A 14485-nucleotide genomic window follows, 5' to 3' on the forward strand; every position below is an offset into this window, starting at 1 on the left:
AAGTAAATAATAGGATTATGGGATCCTTTTATATACTGTCCACATTGAAAACAGATTAGGAGCTTAACAAGGAGCAGACGATGCTTCTGCTCTGAATTACAGCTTTTTAAAAAGGTCCACGGTGAGGTTAGAGGTTGCGGAGAAACCGCGCACACGTGTTCGCTACATGATGCCTGACATGAACATGTTGGCAAGTCCCTGTAGGGTGTCACAATAATGTACTGCACTTGTGCATCCTCTGTGTTGGTCTAAAAATAGCCACATTTGAAAATGTATATGAAGTTTTATTTTCCAGTTGATGGAGAATTATGCTGTTTAAAGCCTCTAATTTTTCTCAAATCCTCTCAAGATACTTTTGTTGTGACCTTATAGAGGTCATTCTTGGTCATACATGGCACTCCATTTGGAAAGCACCTGACTGACCGGCTGCTTATTCAAGGTGGTCCATCTCACTATGAACCAGTGGGATTCAGAATAAAATAACTCTCTCACAATGAGCTGTGGTCGCCTTTTCAATAAGAGGCAGCTGAACAGAGTGTTTTTCATTACGACTTAGGGGATGAAAACAAAGATGTTTTCAATGAATGTTTGAAAATTAAGGCATCATTAGCAACATCTTAAAAACGAAAGGCGTCCCAAAATGACTGCACCATAAGGTTAACACCTTTATGATTTCACATTAAAAAAAGAGACAAAATAAAAACAAACAAATAAACATTTAAAACTATAATATTTTCCAGCGTTCAGTACACTACACTCAATAGAAAACAATGTTCCACATTATTACAGTACTAACCTTAATATTAATCAACAAGTCCCAAATTAACCTCCTGGTAACAAGTCAACTGCAGGGTGCAAACGACATCTACTGCAGTGTGTTGCAGCAACCCCCCTGGCACATACATGACCATAAACAGGGATAGCAGCACTCCCTGCAGGCTGATTGTTACAACTCTTTTACTGTTAGGTCCTTTATAGATTCATGGTTATAATGCATGAATATTAAACTGACATGGGTGTGATTTATCAGGTGGTTTATTATGATAAAATGTATTTATATTATTAGGGACAGAAATCTGGTCATGGTGCATCATGGCAACATGATGCACTACACATGTCAAGCCCTCAATCTGTACCATGTGAATATGGCATGGAGTGAGTTATGGTTGTGTTGTTCTTTGAAGTCTACATGTGTGCCCTCTTCTGTTTCCTTTCCCAGCAAAAGATCAGCTCTTAGACAGCTCACTGCTGCAAGAAAAAAAAAAAACTGACCCTGCAGAAATAAGTCTGTGCCTAACTAATTCAATCAGTTTCAATTAAATATTTATGATGTCAAATGTTGAATTCCATTGTACGTATACACTTTTACATTTTAAATAATGCTACACACTTGTACGTTTGCTAAAAGTTGTATTTCTGTATTTCCACTCTGCTGCAATATATTCATGGCGTGGGAAGTTCAGTTTGGTAAAACGTGACATATTAATACACCATTATGGGTAATGGACATGTACTGTACCTCCCTTAGTCTGCAGTTTTTCTGCCCTAATCCTCCTCCCAACTGTCTTTATGTCCACCCAGTCTGTAACAATAATAACAAAAAACAACAGTTTGAGTCTACATCTTATTTAATGTAGTGTATGCATAACTGTTGCTTGATTGTCTGATTTTGCAGCCTCTGGTCTCTCCAGAAACACAAAAGATGTTTGTAGAATTATATGAGATGATGAGATGAATAGTAAATCTTACCTGTTGTGACGTGTCCCTCCCCCCCATCAAGGTGTGATGTCCTGTGGAAATGCATGCACTGGCATGTGCTGCTGTGGGGCCTCCCTTTCAGTGATAGGGATAGAAACAGGAAAATGAACATGAAAATGTGTGACTGACAAAAGGACTCCTCTCCATAAGCTGGGGTCAATAAGATTAAGAATGTAATGCGATGGGAGGCGATGGGAGTACATAGAGACAGAGGTCTTCTGCTAGAGGTGAATACAAGTTGATCTGCTTGTCTGCAACACTGTTCTTTATTTAATATGACTCACTGTCACGACTGATGGCCTAATTTGTTAGGGATGACAAAGAATTGAACAATAACGGCACATGGCAAAAAATGTCATTCCTTATAATGATGATTAAAAACACCAATATCAATGATGCCATTACCAGTGGATCCACAAGATTTAAGTAAGTATGAAGACAAACAGTATGTAAGTAAAGAATATGTAGAGGAAAATGAAGAGAAGGGATACTGCTGTCCTTACAGACCCCTATCTATTCCCTGGTACATCCCCACAAAGCAGCGAAGCAACCGTTGATCCTGTGGGAAAGAGAAATACTGTGCTATTCAGACAGGCCCGTTCAGGTTTACAGTTTTTTATTCCGTTCTGTAGTGGACAATGAAATAAAAAAGTCTGTTTAATGAACTGTTGGTTATAAATTACTCACTTCCTTTGACTTTTCTCTGCTGCTGCCTCGTGACCAGATCCTGTGTAAAGAAAAAATAAGATACTCAAATGATGAAAGCTAAAATACTATGTTGTAAGTAATATACTGCTGAAAAAAATTAAGGGAACACTTCAATCAGACACTGGATCGGTACTCTGACACGGTTTGGTTCTGAGCACAAGTAAAACGTTTGAGGCGAGTGTTTTATTTTGCAAGAACTGTCAGACATTCTGTGAATGTAGTTTGAGAATGGAGAAAAACGGTGGAAGGTTTCAAAAAATGTGTTTTAACAATTGTGGAAAACTGTAAGTGTTCCTTTAATTTTTTTGAGCAGTGTATAAGTGCCAAGTGGGCATGATACTAGGCAATACCAGCTTGTAGTGCTTTTCTGTGATCATTGTAATTTATGTTGTGTGATATCAGCGTGCGTGCATTACCCGGCTGTGCTTCGGCATCTTTGGGCGCCTCCTGTAGGTCCCCTACCACTTCCGTCTCCTGACTGGTCACCTCCGCCACCGCCACTGCCACCGTCTCCTCCTCTTCCGCCTCTTCCTCATCTTCCTCTTCTGACGAAGACTCATCGGAATCATCGCGCACCAGTTTCCAGCGCAGGCGACTCAGGGTGTCCCGCAAACGCTGGGTGCCAGCCAAGAACAGAGAAACATCCATTAGACACAACCAAACCAGAAGCTGAAATATGCTGCGTCAAATTTCACATTTTCACTCCTCTACAAGCATATTACATTAAAATATTAAGGCTTTCCTCCATTCTGTTTTACGCCCAAGGCAATAAAAGTCAAAAGCAAACTAATGGTGACTAATACCTGTGAAGATTCTTCTACACCTATTGAAGCCAGGAACAGGTTCGTCTGTGTTCGAAACTGTGGAGACTAAAAAAAAAAACAGTGAAGGCTTTGTCATATAGAAGTTGGTGCTTTATTCAATCCAGTGGTCTCGCTCTTTCCATTTGGAACAACTTGTAACCAACGTTTTTGTCCCTGACTACACCCCCTCCTCCCCCCACACACACACACACACACACACACACCACCACCACCACCACCACCAATGCTCGACCTGCTCGATGTTTGTGTGCATGAGAGACTTGGATCTTACTGAACACCAACCTCAAACATGGGACGACTGATATTCTCATGGGGGCTGTCCGCAGGTCTTCTTGCCTTTCTTAACGGCTTCAATACAAACAAACACACACACACACTTCTGATATCAGAGATGTCAGTAGCCTATTTATTGTTTCCATATAGTCATTAAAGAACTTTACCTGCTGATCCAGCTGTGTGCTTCTTTCACCAAGTTCCCTGTTTTCCATCTGCTGTGCAACAGAATAAAACAATCAACTTCAACTTCAAACTACACAATGCTAGATAGATTTCACTGTTCCCATATGCAGTGTAGGCTAATTCAGCTGGATAATGCTATATTTTAAAGTACTTTGAAAGATTTTGTTTAGGCCTACCAGTTTGCAAATTTCAAAATGCAAGCTTTGGACTGTTGAGAGAAACTCTTCATCATCTGCATGTGAACGAATCTGCTTTCGTCGAAGTGATGCCATGGCTGGAAAAAGAAAGACAACTGCTATTTTAAAATAATAGGCTATAATATATACTTTTTAGAACCCAAGCCCATACTGTAGGCCTATGTGTAACGTTAGGCTTTAAATGTAGCCTAAGCAACATGCTTGGCCAACACCCAACAGATAGTAGGCTACCTAAATAGTCTGAATTAATATTAGGCTTTTTTTTCTGATGAACTTGAGCCTAAGTGGACAGCTGATGAGCAATAGAATACTCACCCAATGATCTAGAGTTGAAATTGTAACAAATCCAACAGGGCTACAAGCTGATATTGTGACTGAATGTGTTCTGTATACTAACTATGTCTAATTTATCTCAAAACAGCTGGTAAAGGTAAAGCCTGTAAAGCTAGGAGCAGTTTTCCCCATACCTAACTTAGCCTATTTTAGGCGGTGTAGACTATAGCCTCTGCGCCTTGTGGGGAATTTGAAGCTGCAATCTGTGCGTCTGTGTATATTTGAATTTTTGCCGACATATTTCGAATTTATCACCAGGTTCTATTTTGATTCCATCAAAGATTTGAGAGAGCACTGGTAGGAGCGCTCTAGAATCTTTTGATGTGATAGGAGTCAGTGTAGCAATCCTACAGGGGTCGCTATTCAAAATAGTGCACATTTAGAAATTTGTCATACGTCTTGGTGGTGTTTACTAGCGCTTGAATCTATGATGAGAAAACATGGCGGACGAAGTTGATGTTGTTGATATTGAAGGAGATGAATACGACGAAACTTTCAGGTAAAACGGCTGTTGTGTGTTTCTTTGATGTCATATAACCAGCGAGGACATTTTAAAAGGGTGTAACCTACTCGCCGTTGTTAATGGACAGAAGACCCATTGCTTACAATTGTGCAGTAACGTCTGATCGCAAAATGTCAGCTAATGTGAGTTCGCTAATGGTAGTCTTTAAAACAGCGAGAGATATTGCGCGATTGATGCTTATTGGACCACGCTTTAGAAACTGTGAATTGTGTGTGGTATTTGCAAAGCTTTGCCTAAATGACTCAACATCTCTCATTGCATTCATGACATCCCATTAGCGGGATCTTTCCACAAGAACTACATGCCCCATGAGTTCTATCTGATGGTTGTCGCTAGCTGCTACCTCACCGACAAGTCACTTGAAAGGCAGCTATCTACTCATAACTCGGCCTAACCTATTGAAAATAAGTTGACATACTGCAATGCAGGGTGGGCTAGGTTACTTTAAGCTATGTGTTTGGTTTAGAGGCCTGTCTTGTTTTTAGCTGTGTATGGTCTAACAACTGTTTCTGTATCTGGTTCATAGCGATATTGCTGGAGGAGATGGTGCTACTGCTATCCTTCAAGATCAGTATTTGCAATCTGCTTGGAAGGACAACAGCAGCATACTGGTAACGTACAACACGGTTCCTACAGTCTATACTTAGCCAGCCTAATGTCTTTATGTTGCATACAGGACACAGAATTAATAGAAATTACCGGTATACATATGATCATGGTAATTGCTACCATGTAGATGTTTAATACTGAGCTCAAAGTTGTACTTCTATTCTTTTTTTCCAGCCTTGGACGTTAGACAGCTCCATCAGTGCAGAAAACAGGGAGGTGATTGAGAACATGCTTCTGGAAGAGCAGTATCCTTTGAACAAACACGCTTAAAAATAACTGAACATTACATTTCAATGTATTAAATGTTACATTTCAATTACATTTATGTTAAAGCTTTCTTTGTTTATGCAAAGGAACCTCCAAATGTTTACATTTACCTTGACTGGATCCAGGTATTATCTCACTGGCAAAGCAGCACCGAAAAGTGCATGGACCAATGAGAAGCCAAAACCTAAAAAGTAAGCATTATTGTCTCAACAGCTGAATCTGCTGCCTCTGTGACCTTCAAAATGAGGTCTTTTTAAACATGCAAAAATCATTTTATTTTGCACGCTGTTCTCTAGGTCCCCTATGAAGGCGGCTCCACCACCAGCTCGCTGGGCTCAGGAGGAGAAGGCTCTTTTTGAGAAAGGACTGGTAGGAGCTTCATGCAAACTCTTCAGAGCATTGGAAACTATTTAGATGTCCCTCACAGAAAATATAATAGATAAGGATAAGACTAGTCTTATCACAACAAGTAGTGGTATTCAAAAAGGCTTACAAAGTCATGTCTTCGAACCCATGCAATGAGACCCATGTCTCTGTTGAGGATGGTCTGCTAATATCCTGTGTGTGTGTGTGTGTGTGTGTGTTGGTGTTGGTTGTAGGCACAGTATGGTCGTAGATGGACAAAAATAGCCAAGCTTATTGGCAGCCGCACCGTGCTGCAGGTGAAGAGCTATGCCAGGCAGTATTTTAGGAACAAGGTAAGACTGCCCCCTGCTGGTTCTTTTAGCTGCATGCAGTTGTATAGCTACTGAATTGGAGATTATGTCCTCATTCCCTATCTACCAAACTAATGAGCAATTCTGACTGTTGTCTTTGACCTTTTGACCTCAGGCTAAATCTGAGCCTCCCCCTGCATCTTCATCCAACCAGCCTTCAGAGCTTCAGCCCACTACACTTGAGAAACCCACCAAGAACCATATCAATGCGCTGGCTAACGCGGTGCGGATCGAGACGCTGTCTGACGATGAGGACGTGGACATTACAGATGATCTCAGCGATGACGACTCGCAAACTGACCAGCTGCCAGAGATGGGTGGACGTCAGGAGGATTTCGATGAGCAGGATAGCCAGGGAGAGGGCAGCCAGAGTCCCCAGTCTCCGCCGACACCACCCAGCCCCACGGACTCATCAGCCGCGCTAGCAGAGGCAAGCAGCAGTGGTGGGACAGTGGTGGAAGGGGACAGTGGAGCAAACTGTGGAGCCCAGTTCGATCCCAGTGTCACTGAAGAAGAAAGTAAAACTGACCATGAACCAGCAAACCACGAGAGGGGACCTCAAACAGAAGAGGAGAAAAGTGACGACCCTGGTAATATGTGCTCATGTTCTCCTGTTTCATTATCCGTTTGTAGACATACGTGTAGCTTTCTTGTTAAGCTGTGTACAGACAGATTAGGAATTGCTCTTTGATAATCTTTTGTCAAAAATTGAGATTAAGTTAACTTTGTCACACACTGTCTTGCATAGCCAATGGTCATTTTGCCTGTAATCACTCATCAATCATGTCATTAACATTCTATGGTCTCTTCCTGTCTGAATGCAAATGTAGATGTATATACAGACAGCTGATGTATCTTGTGGATGGTGTGGCTATAGGTACAGACAAACCTGAGTGTCCTGATGAAGAGCAGGACGAGGAGGAGGAGATCAGGGCTCCTGAACAGGAAGTGACATTAGACAAGGATGAAATCACTGAGGAAGAGAAGCAGGCTATTCCAGAATTCTTTGAGGGGCGATCGGCGAAGACGCCAGAGAGATACCTTAAAATCCGGAACCACATCCTGGAGCAATGGTGAGTGTTAAGATTTAAGACATTTAAGTTGAGCTGAAGTGACATTAGAGTATGATTGGTTGGGGTGTCCTGTATGCAGTGATATATTATGACTGTGTGTGTGTATTCACAGTATTCACTCTTTGGTATGTGCTGAATGACCTTACTGGTAGTCGGAAAGGACTTCTGTCTTTTTGCATCTTTAGATTTTCTATTATGGAGGGGAACACATTCACAACAGACATTGAGAATCAAACCTGTCTCTCTCTGTCTCATTTTCTCTCCTTTCTCTCCTCTCCTTCCTCTTTGTGATTTTCTCATGATGTGAATGTATTTCCCCACCAGGGAGAAATGTAAACCCAAGTATCTGAACAAAACATCAGTGCGGCCTGGTCTAAAGAACTGTGGCGATGTGAACTGCATTGGCAGAGTGCACACTTATCTAGAGCTCATCGGTGCCATCAACTTCAACTGTGGTAAATAGCCCTTTGTCTCTCTCTCTCCCTCTCCCTCTGTCTCCCTCCCCCCTTTCTTTCTCTCTCTCTCTCTCTCTCTCTCTCTCTCTCTCTCTCTCTCTCTCTCTCTCTCTCTTTCTCTCTGTCTGGTCTCTGCCTTTCCCTTTGTCTATCTTGGTCACCTTGAGACCTGTTACCCTCACTTTACCCCTCTCTCCAGCTCCTCTCTATCTTGAAGCTCCTCTCTGGCAACATATGTCTGTCTCCCCGCCAACTCCTTTCACCACTACCACATCTATCCTGTATGTTCTATGTCTATTTTCTATGTCTGTCCCTCTCCCTCATCAGTCTCCCACTAATTTCCTCTTCCAGACCAGGCCATCTACAACAGGCCCCGGCCAGCAGACCGCTCACGCCTGAAGGAGGGCAAGGACACGCTGGAGGCATATCAGCTGGCACACCGGCTGCAGTCCATGGTGAGACTGAGCAATGTTATTTTCCTGTGCCCTTTATGTTACCAGCTAATTGGTATACATTTGCATGTGTTTTCTTTCTGTTGTGACTGTATGATTTGTTATCGTAATTAATTGGAATTATTTTATATTTGCTGATGTATTTGACTGACTTTGCTTTCTGTGACGCAGCGCACAAGGAAACGTAGAGTTCGGGATGTGTGGGGAAACTGGTGCGATGCCAAAGACCTTGAAGGACAGACATATGAGGTAATGGAGACCAACAGAGCATCACTGTAGCCTTATTAGACATAATAGGGAAGGATTGTAATGCGATTGTTTTATTCTAGGGCTGCAGCTATCGATTCTTTTTGTAATCGATTAATCTAGCACTTTATCAATCGATTAATCGGATATTTGCTATGGTAACCTAGCAACCTGTGTGTGTGTGTGTGTGTGTGTGCACGTGCACGCGTGCGGTGCGTGAAGGAAGATGAGGGTGCATGCAGGTGTGTAAGAAGGGGTTCTTTTTTAGGCATACTGTATTGCAGTTGAACGTGAATAAGTTTACTATTTAAAAACATCAAAGCTAAACATTATATCACGACATCGCTACAAATACAGTATGTGATTAAAATCAGCCAACATCAATGTAGGCTATAGCCTAGGCTACGTAGATAGATAGGCTAGATAGATTGATAGATAGCCTACTTTATTGACGCTTGGTGAAACAGCATGGAGTGGATGTTTTCGGTTCAGATGCTTGTTCTTTTCCTTTTTGAGTATGTAATGATCCCAAAACTTTACTTGAAAACTTTAGACATTCTCTGCCATTTATGGACATCTTGACTCAGAATGTATCACGATTCACGCGGTAGTGGTGTGCTTCCTGAACAACGGTCCGTGTGGAACAATCAGATCCCTGCGCGTCATAGGAATTTAACGAGGCTTCGAGGCAGGGTTTTTGCCTCGAGTAATTTTTGTAATCGAGTTATTCGAGTAACTCGATGAATCGTTTCAGCCCTATTTTATTCACATGCTGACTTTAATATTTGTGTGTGTGTGTGTGTGCTAATTCGCACCAGCACCTGAGCGCTGAGGAGCTTGCCCTTAGAAGAGAGGAGCTGAAGAAGAGGCAGCCCAGACCTTTTAAGCAGGCCAGGCTCAAGGGGTGAGTGTGTGTGTGTGTGTGTGTGTGTGTGTCTGCCCTGTTTAAAGTAAAACGTTCTCCAAAATATTTTCTCATCTCCACATTGGAATGAGTACTAGATCCAGATCTTATTGCCATGCATGTCTTCTTGATTTCAGGCTTTGGGTATGATTATTTTAACAAATAGTGGAATGGATGGCATTTTTGATTGCCACACTCTCATTTTTTTCTTGTAGGTCCATTGATCCTTTCCAGCTTATCCCATGCAAAGTTTTTGGAGAGGAGAAACAGGTTTGATTATATTTGTCTTCCATGAGTATTTGTCTTTGCAGAGCTGCCAAAGTTTACAATAAATTGAGTCATTGTGTGGTTCTATGTATTAACATTGATTACTCCAGTGCTTAAGGGTTTTGTTAAGATTTAAATAAGCAAAAAAAAAAAAAAAATGTTTTAAGATAAACACTTCCTAATGTATTGTTACATCCTTAATTCATACATGCTAATTTCCAATCTTTTCTTTTCTTCCAAAGGAACCATTCCAGGTGATTGTCAGTGCTGAAGCCCTGGTTGTCATGGATATGGTATGCATACACAGTCAGTCATAGTTGTTGAGGAAATGGAAAATGAGTGCGTCATTCCCATTATTTTGTTAAGATTGATGTCGAACTTCTGTTCGTTTGTCCTTTACCCAGCATGCTCATGTGTCTATGGGGGAGGTGATTGGTCTGCTCGGTGGGGCGTACCTCGAGGAGGATAAAGTGTTGAAGGTGAGTAGTGGGAGAGGTGGACTACTTGGATCCCAGCCACAGGCTGTAGGCGGTACCCAGCCTGGCAGCACTATCAGTCTTACATTTGCATTGTGATGAAGTCATATGGCTTCATCCGGCCTGTTGAAGTACAGTACACTGGATGCATACAGATTGGTACAACGCCTGTTCTTAGGGAATTGAACCTCTGACATATTTTGAATAAAAGATGAAAAAACTAACTTAATCAACATGATTAATTGTGTGTGTGTGTGTGTGTGTGCTTTGCAGATCCGTGCTGCTGAGCCCTGTAACAGTCTGAGCACGGGTATGCAGTGTGAGATGGACCCCGTCTCCCAGACCCAGGCCTCTGAGCTGCTGGCAGCTAAGGGACACAGCGTGGTGGGCTGGTACCACTCCCACCCAGCGTTCGACCCCAACCCCTCAGTGCGGGACATTGATACCCAGGCCAAATTCCAGGTACACACATTATCCTTTCAGAAAGGACTGAAAGGTCTAAGATGAACTTTACAGCTCAGTGGAGTCCTTTGTAGCTGACATGCTAATGTCCCAAAGCTTCAATTAAACTTAAATAAACAAAAATAATGCCATAAGCGAATATTTCGTGCATTTGCCATATCTTAGCTTTTTGAACTTTTTTTTTTCTCAGATATCCCTCCAGTTTTTAATACCAGGAGGCATCACGTTTGTGTGAACAAAAAAAAAAAATACTTGGAATTGAAAATGCATATTTTAGCCTCTTATCAAATATAGATTTGCTCTACAAAATGCCTTAGGGCAAGGTTAAATGAGACCCGTGGTATCATTTTCTGATCTTTTGAAGCTGTGTATGTCATTCTAACTTGAGTGAAGGTTGAAAAAAAAAAACAGCACATCCCTAAGCCCTTTTAAGAGATCAAAGCAAAGAGATCTGAAAGCGCTGGCTCATTCCAGGTGATGATGATCCACCTACCCTCTGCTCCCTCCATGCATCACTGTCCCCCTCTGTTCAACTTTTTCACTGCTTTCAACTCTTGGCTTCTGGTCTCTCTGCAGCATGTCTTCTCTACTTGTCAGGCTGACAGGAGGATCATGTTCAGTAAGAGACTTAGCGTATAAAGGTAAAGGAGGTGCTGGCTTTTCATTTGTTTCTGGTCTGTCCTGTGTGCTGTCAGAGCTACTTCTCCCGTGGAGGAGCGCCGTTCATCGGGATGATCGTGAGCCCGTATAACCCCACCAACTCCTCCCCGGTGTCCCAGACCACCTGCCTGGTGGTGAGCGAAGAGGAGGGACCAGCAGGCACTCAGAGTATGTATATGTCACATCAGTCACCGTATCCACCTCATTCAAATACATGTTCACTGCAAAATGTCTTGTTTGCCTCTCCTGTCAATGTGTAGTTTACCAAAAAAGACCAATCTCCTTTGACATTCCCTGATTGGTGAACAGTGTCCGAACATGAGCCCACGCTGCTTCCAAAAAAATAGTTTACACTATTGAGTATTAAGGCCTCCATTGAGGATATGCTCGGTAGTTTGAGTGCAGCTGACAAAATAGAATTTGTCAGCTGGGTCCTGTTTGCACTGTATGTATCTTACAACAACATTTTCATGCATGTTTATATAACTGCTGTGTATCTTTGTGTGTTTCAGGGCTGCCGTACAGGTTTGAGCTGCAGCACTCCTCTGAGAGGCCGAACTGGGAGGAGGTGATTAGGAGAGCCGAATGGGTCGTGCAGAAGTACAGGCAAACACCCGGGTCAGTCTGTGGCCGACTACGGAGGGAGGGATGGGTCAAAACATGGCAGGACATTGAAACTATAATCATTTGTAATTGATAGTTTAGTTTAGGTTGAATGTTCTATGAAAATTAAATACCGTAGATTTAGATAGATAGATAGATAGATACTTTATTGATCCTCAAGGGGAAATTCAAGGGTCTCAGTAGCATACAGAAATAACACACAACATGCACTTACAGCAGAAATGGTAAACATAAGTATAAGGATAAACATATAACTAAACTCCACTGTACAATAAAGACAGTAGAAGATAAGACAGATAAGAAAACTAACAATACTAAATACACTATATAAGTTAAATTAAGAAAGTCCAATGTGCTTGAGGGTGATCAAGCATAAGGCGCTTTGTAGTGACAGGGCGGGACTGGTGAGGTGCTAAAGGGAGTGAGTGTCATGGTGAAGGTGCAAACAGTAGTCCAACCATAGTCCTTAGTTATGTGTGCCTGGCAAGGTGCTCAAGAGAGTGAGTGTCATGGTGGAGGTGCAAAAAGTAGTCCAACATTAGTCCAACAGTGCAAGAGTAAGGTCTAGAGACCAACATAAATAATATAGACAAATAGGAGAGTAAAGTGTAATGTAGACAAGGTAAAATAAAAAAACTATTTCAGTGCAAGAACAGGTTGCTACCGAGAAAACCAGCCATGCAACTTCAAGAACAGCGGCCCGACAAATCTCGCGAGAATCGTGAAACATTACCTTGTCAGTAGATATAGCTCTTGGAGATTCCACATCAAAAGCATTTTCATTGTGTACTGGGGGGATAAGTCACGAGAAGTTTGCTATTTACAACAGCAGAGTAAAATATAAATATATCGCAACTCTAGAGGGAGCTCTATGTTCGCCAAAAATACCTAAACCTGCATAGTGTACATAGTGTAATTTATTTTTTTTTTTTAACATTCTTCTCCAAGATATGTATGCATTCTTTACATAGGATTTATTATATTTGGACCTTTTGGAGCACAAAATCAATTGTATGCATGTTATTGTACTTAATCGTAATTTTTCTTTGTTTTGTAGGAGTGTACCTTTAGACAGGATCTTCCACAGAGACTCTCAGCTCACTTGCTTAGAAAAGGTAAACGACTGAGAATTTCAGATGTCGGCTTAAACAAGGTGTATACTTGATGGCTACTCACAGACACTTCATTATTTGACAGCGCGTATATGCTGTCAAATAAGTTGTAAGACTTTGTCCTGTGGATTGTTTCATGGTGTGGAGTCCTCATGTTGGCTATGTGATCTTCCCTCAGATGCTTGCATCAATGAAGACCTATCTGGAGCTCTTACCAGCGGTTGAAGTCAATACGTTCTTGGTACAGATTGAGACTCTTTTTATCACTCAGTTTACCAGTGGAAGTGAGGGAAATGATGGTGGAGACGATAGCAGCAGTGCTGCTGTTTTCTTGGATGAACCAGTGATGCAGGATCATGTCTATACCCTCTCATCCCCCCGGCAAGTCAAAGATGATGACATTTCCTATGCTGAGGAAGTGTTAGAGGAAGGATCAGACCCGAATCTCCCAGACTATGGCAACCAATGCAATACAGTGACATCTTGATCAACAGGTTCTGTCAGTGAAACGCTATATTGAAGCTTGTGAACAACTTCACCGTACTTCATTAATGTGCGACCAGTTTCCAGATCAGATTTTCATATAGCAGCTAAGTGAAGTATATAACAGTATTATTATTTTTTTGTCCCTCAACGCAATGATTCGGATGAATATTTTACATTTTAAACTGGATAGCTATGTTGTAGCATAATATGTATGCAATTTTAAGTGACATCACCAATGTGGTTTATAACAAATATAATAGATAGTATAGTTAAACTGAAATAATGTATTCTGTACACTGTATGAAATAAAACTGGAATAGTTCATGGCAATGTGCCGGTGTCTGCATATTTCTCTTCAAAATGTTAGGGCGAAAGGCAGAGGGAACTTTAGAAAATGCGGAACCAATGTGTTTGACCTTGATTACAGCGGAATGTTTTTGTGGACACACTAATATTCATGCTGGAGCAGCTTTAGACAGTTTGCCAGATAAGTTTTGATAAGGTCACAGTGGAAATGACCGCACACAGTAGGTATGACTTTTGCTCATTTTAAGGAGTAGTTTTTGACGAGGATGTCTAGAACTTGTAATTCTAATGGACCGCGGGGCACCTACCTAGCTTGCTAACCTGAATGTTAGGAGAAGTTGTATGAGATTGCGTCGGAGTCTATCCTGACTTGTCTTGCTGTGCTAATCAAGGCAATGTCCGTATCAGTCCGTAAGTGAAGACTCGATTACCGTATCAAGGAGAATGTTTCTGTGCATACATTTTTTGAAGATGGAAATGTTTTGTTTAAATATATGTTATTGGAACTATATTACCTTGAGCTTAGGCTGCAATACTAGTCTCCTCTCGTAGCGCTAAGGTAAATTCA

The 14485-nt window shown here is 41.6% G+C and overlaps 1 protein-coding gene across 1 annotated transcript; it reads left to right on the plus strand.

Annotated features, from left to right (window-relative positions):
• Nucleotides 1-4570: 4570 nt before the first annotated feature.
• mysm1 (Myb-like, SWIRM and MPN domains 1) lies at nucleotides 4571-13943 on the plus strand. Its single transcript, XM_048253686.1, has 20 exons — nucleotides 4571-4778; nucleotides 5329-5413; nucleotides 5586-5656; nucleotides 5804-5869; nucleotides 5975-6047; nucleotides 6278-6376; nucleotides 6510-6984; nucleotides 7272-7467; nucleotides 7792-7922; nucleotides 8274-8377; nucleotides 8546-8623; nucleotides 9439-9524; nucleotides 9740-9794; nucleotides 10034-10084; nucleotides 10196-10270; nucleotides 10541-10729; nucleotides 11425-11557; nucleotides 11902-12007; nucleotides 13071-13128; nucleotides 13304-13943. Exons 1-20 carry the CDS (start codon nucleotides 4720-4722, stop codon nucleotides 13610-13612), a joined length of 2499 nt encoding a protein of 832 aa, XP_048109643.1. The 5' UTR covers nucleotides 4571-4719; the 3' UTR covers nucleotides 13613-13943.
• Nucleotides 13944-14485: the final 542 nt, after the last annotated feature.

This window comes from Alosa alosa, chromosome 9 (assembly GCF_017589495.1).
Source record: "Alosa alosa isolate M-15738 ecotype Scorff River chromosome 9, AALO_Geno_1.1, whole genome shotgun sequence".
Classification (NCBI taxonomy): domain Eukaryota; kingdom Metazoa; phylum Chordata; class Actinopteri; order Clupeiformes; family Clupeidae; genus Alosa; species Alosa alosa.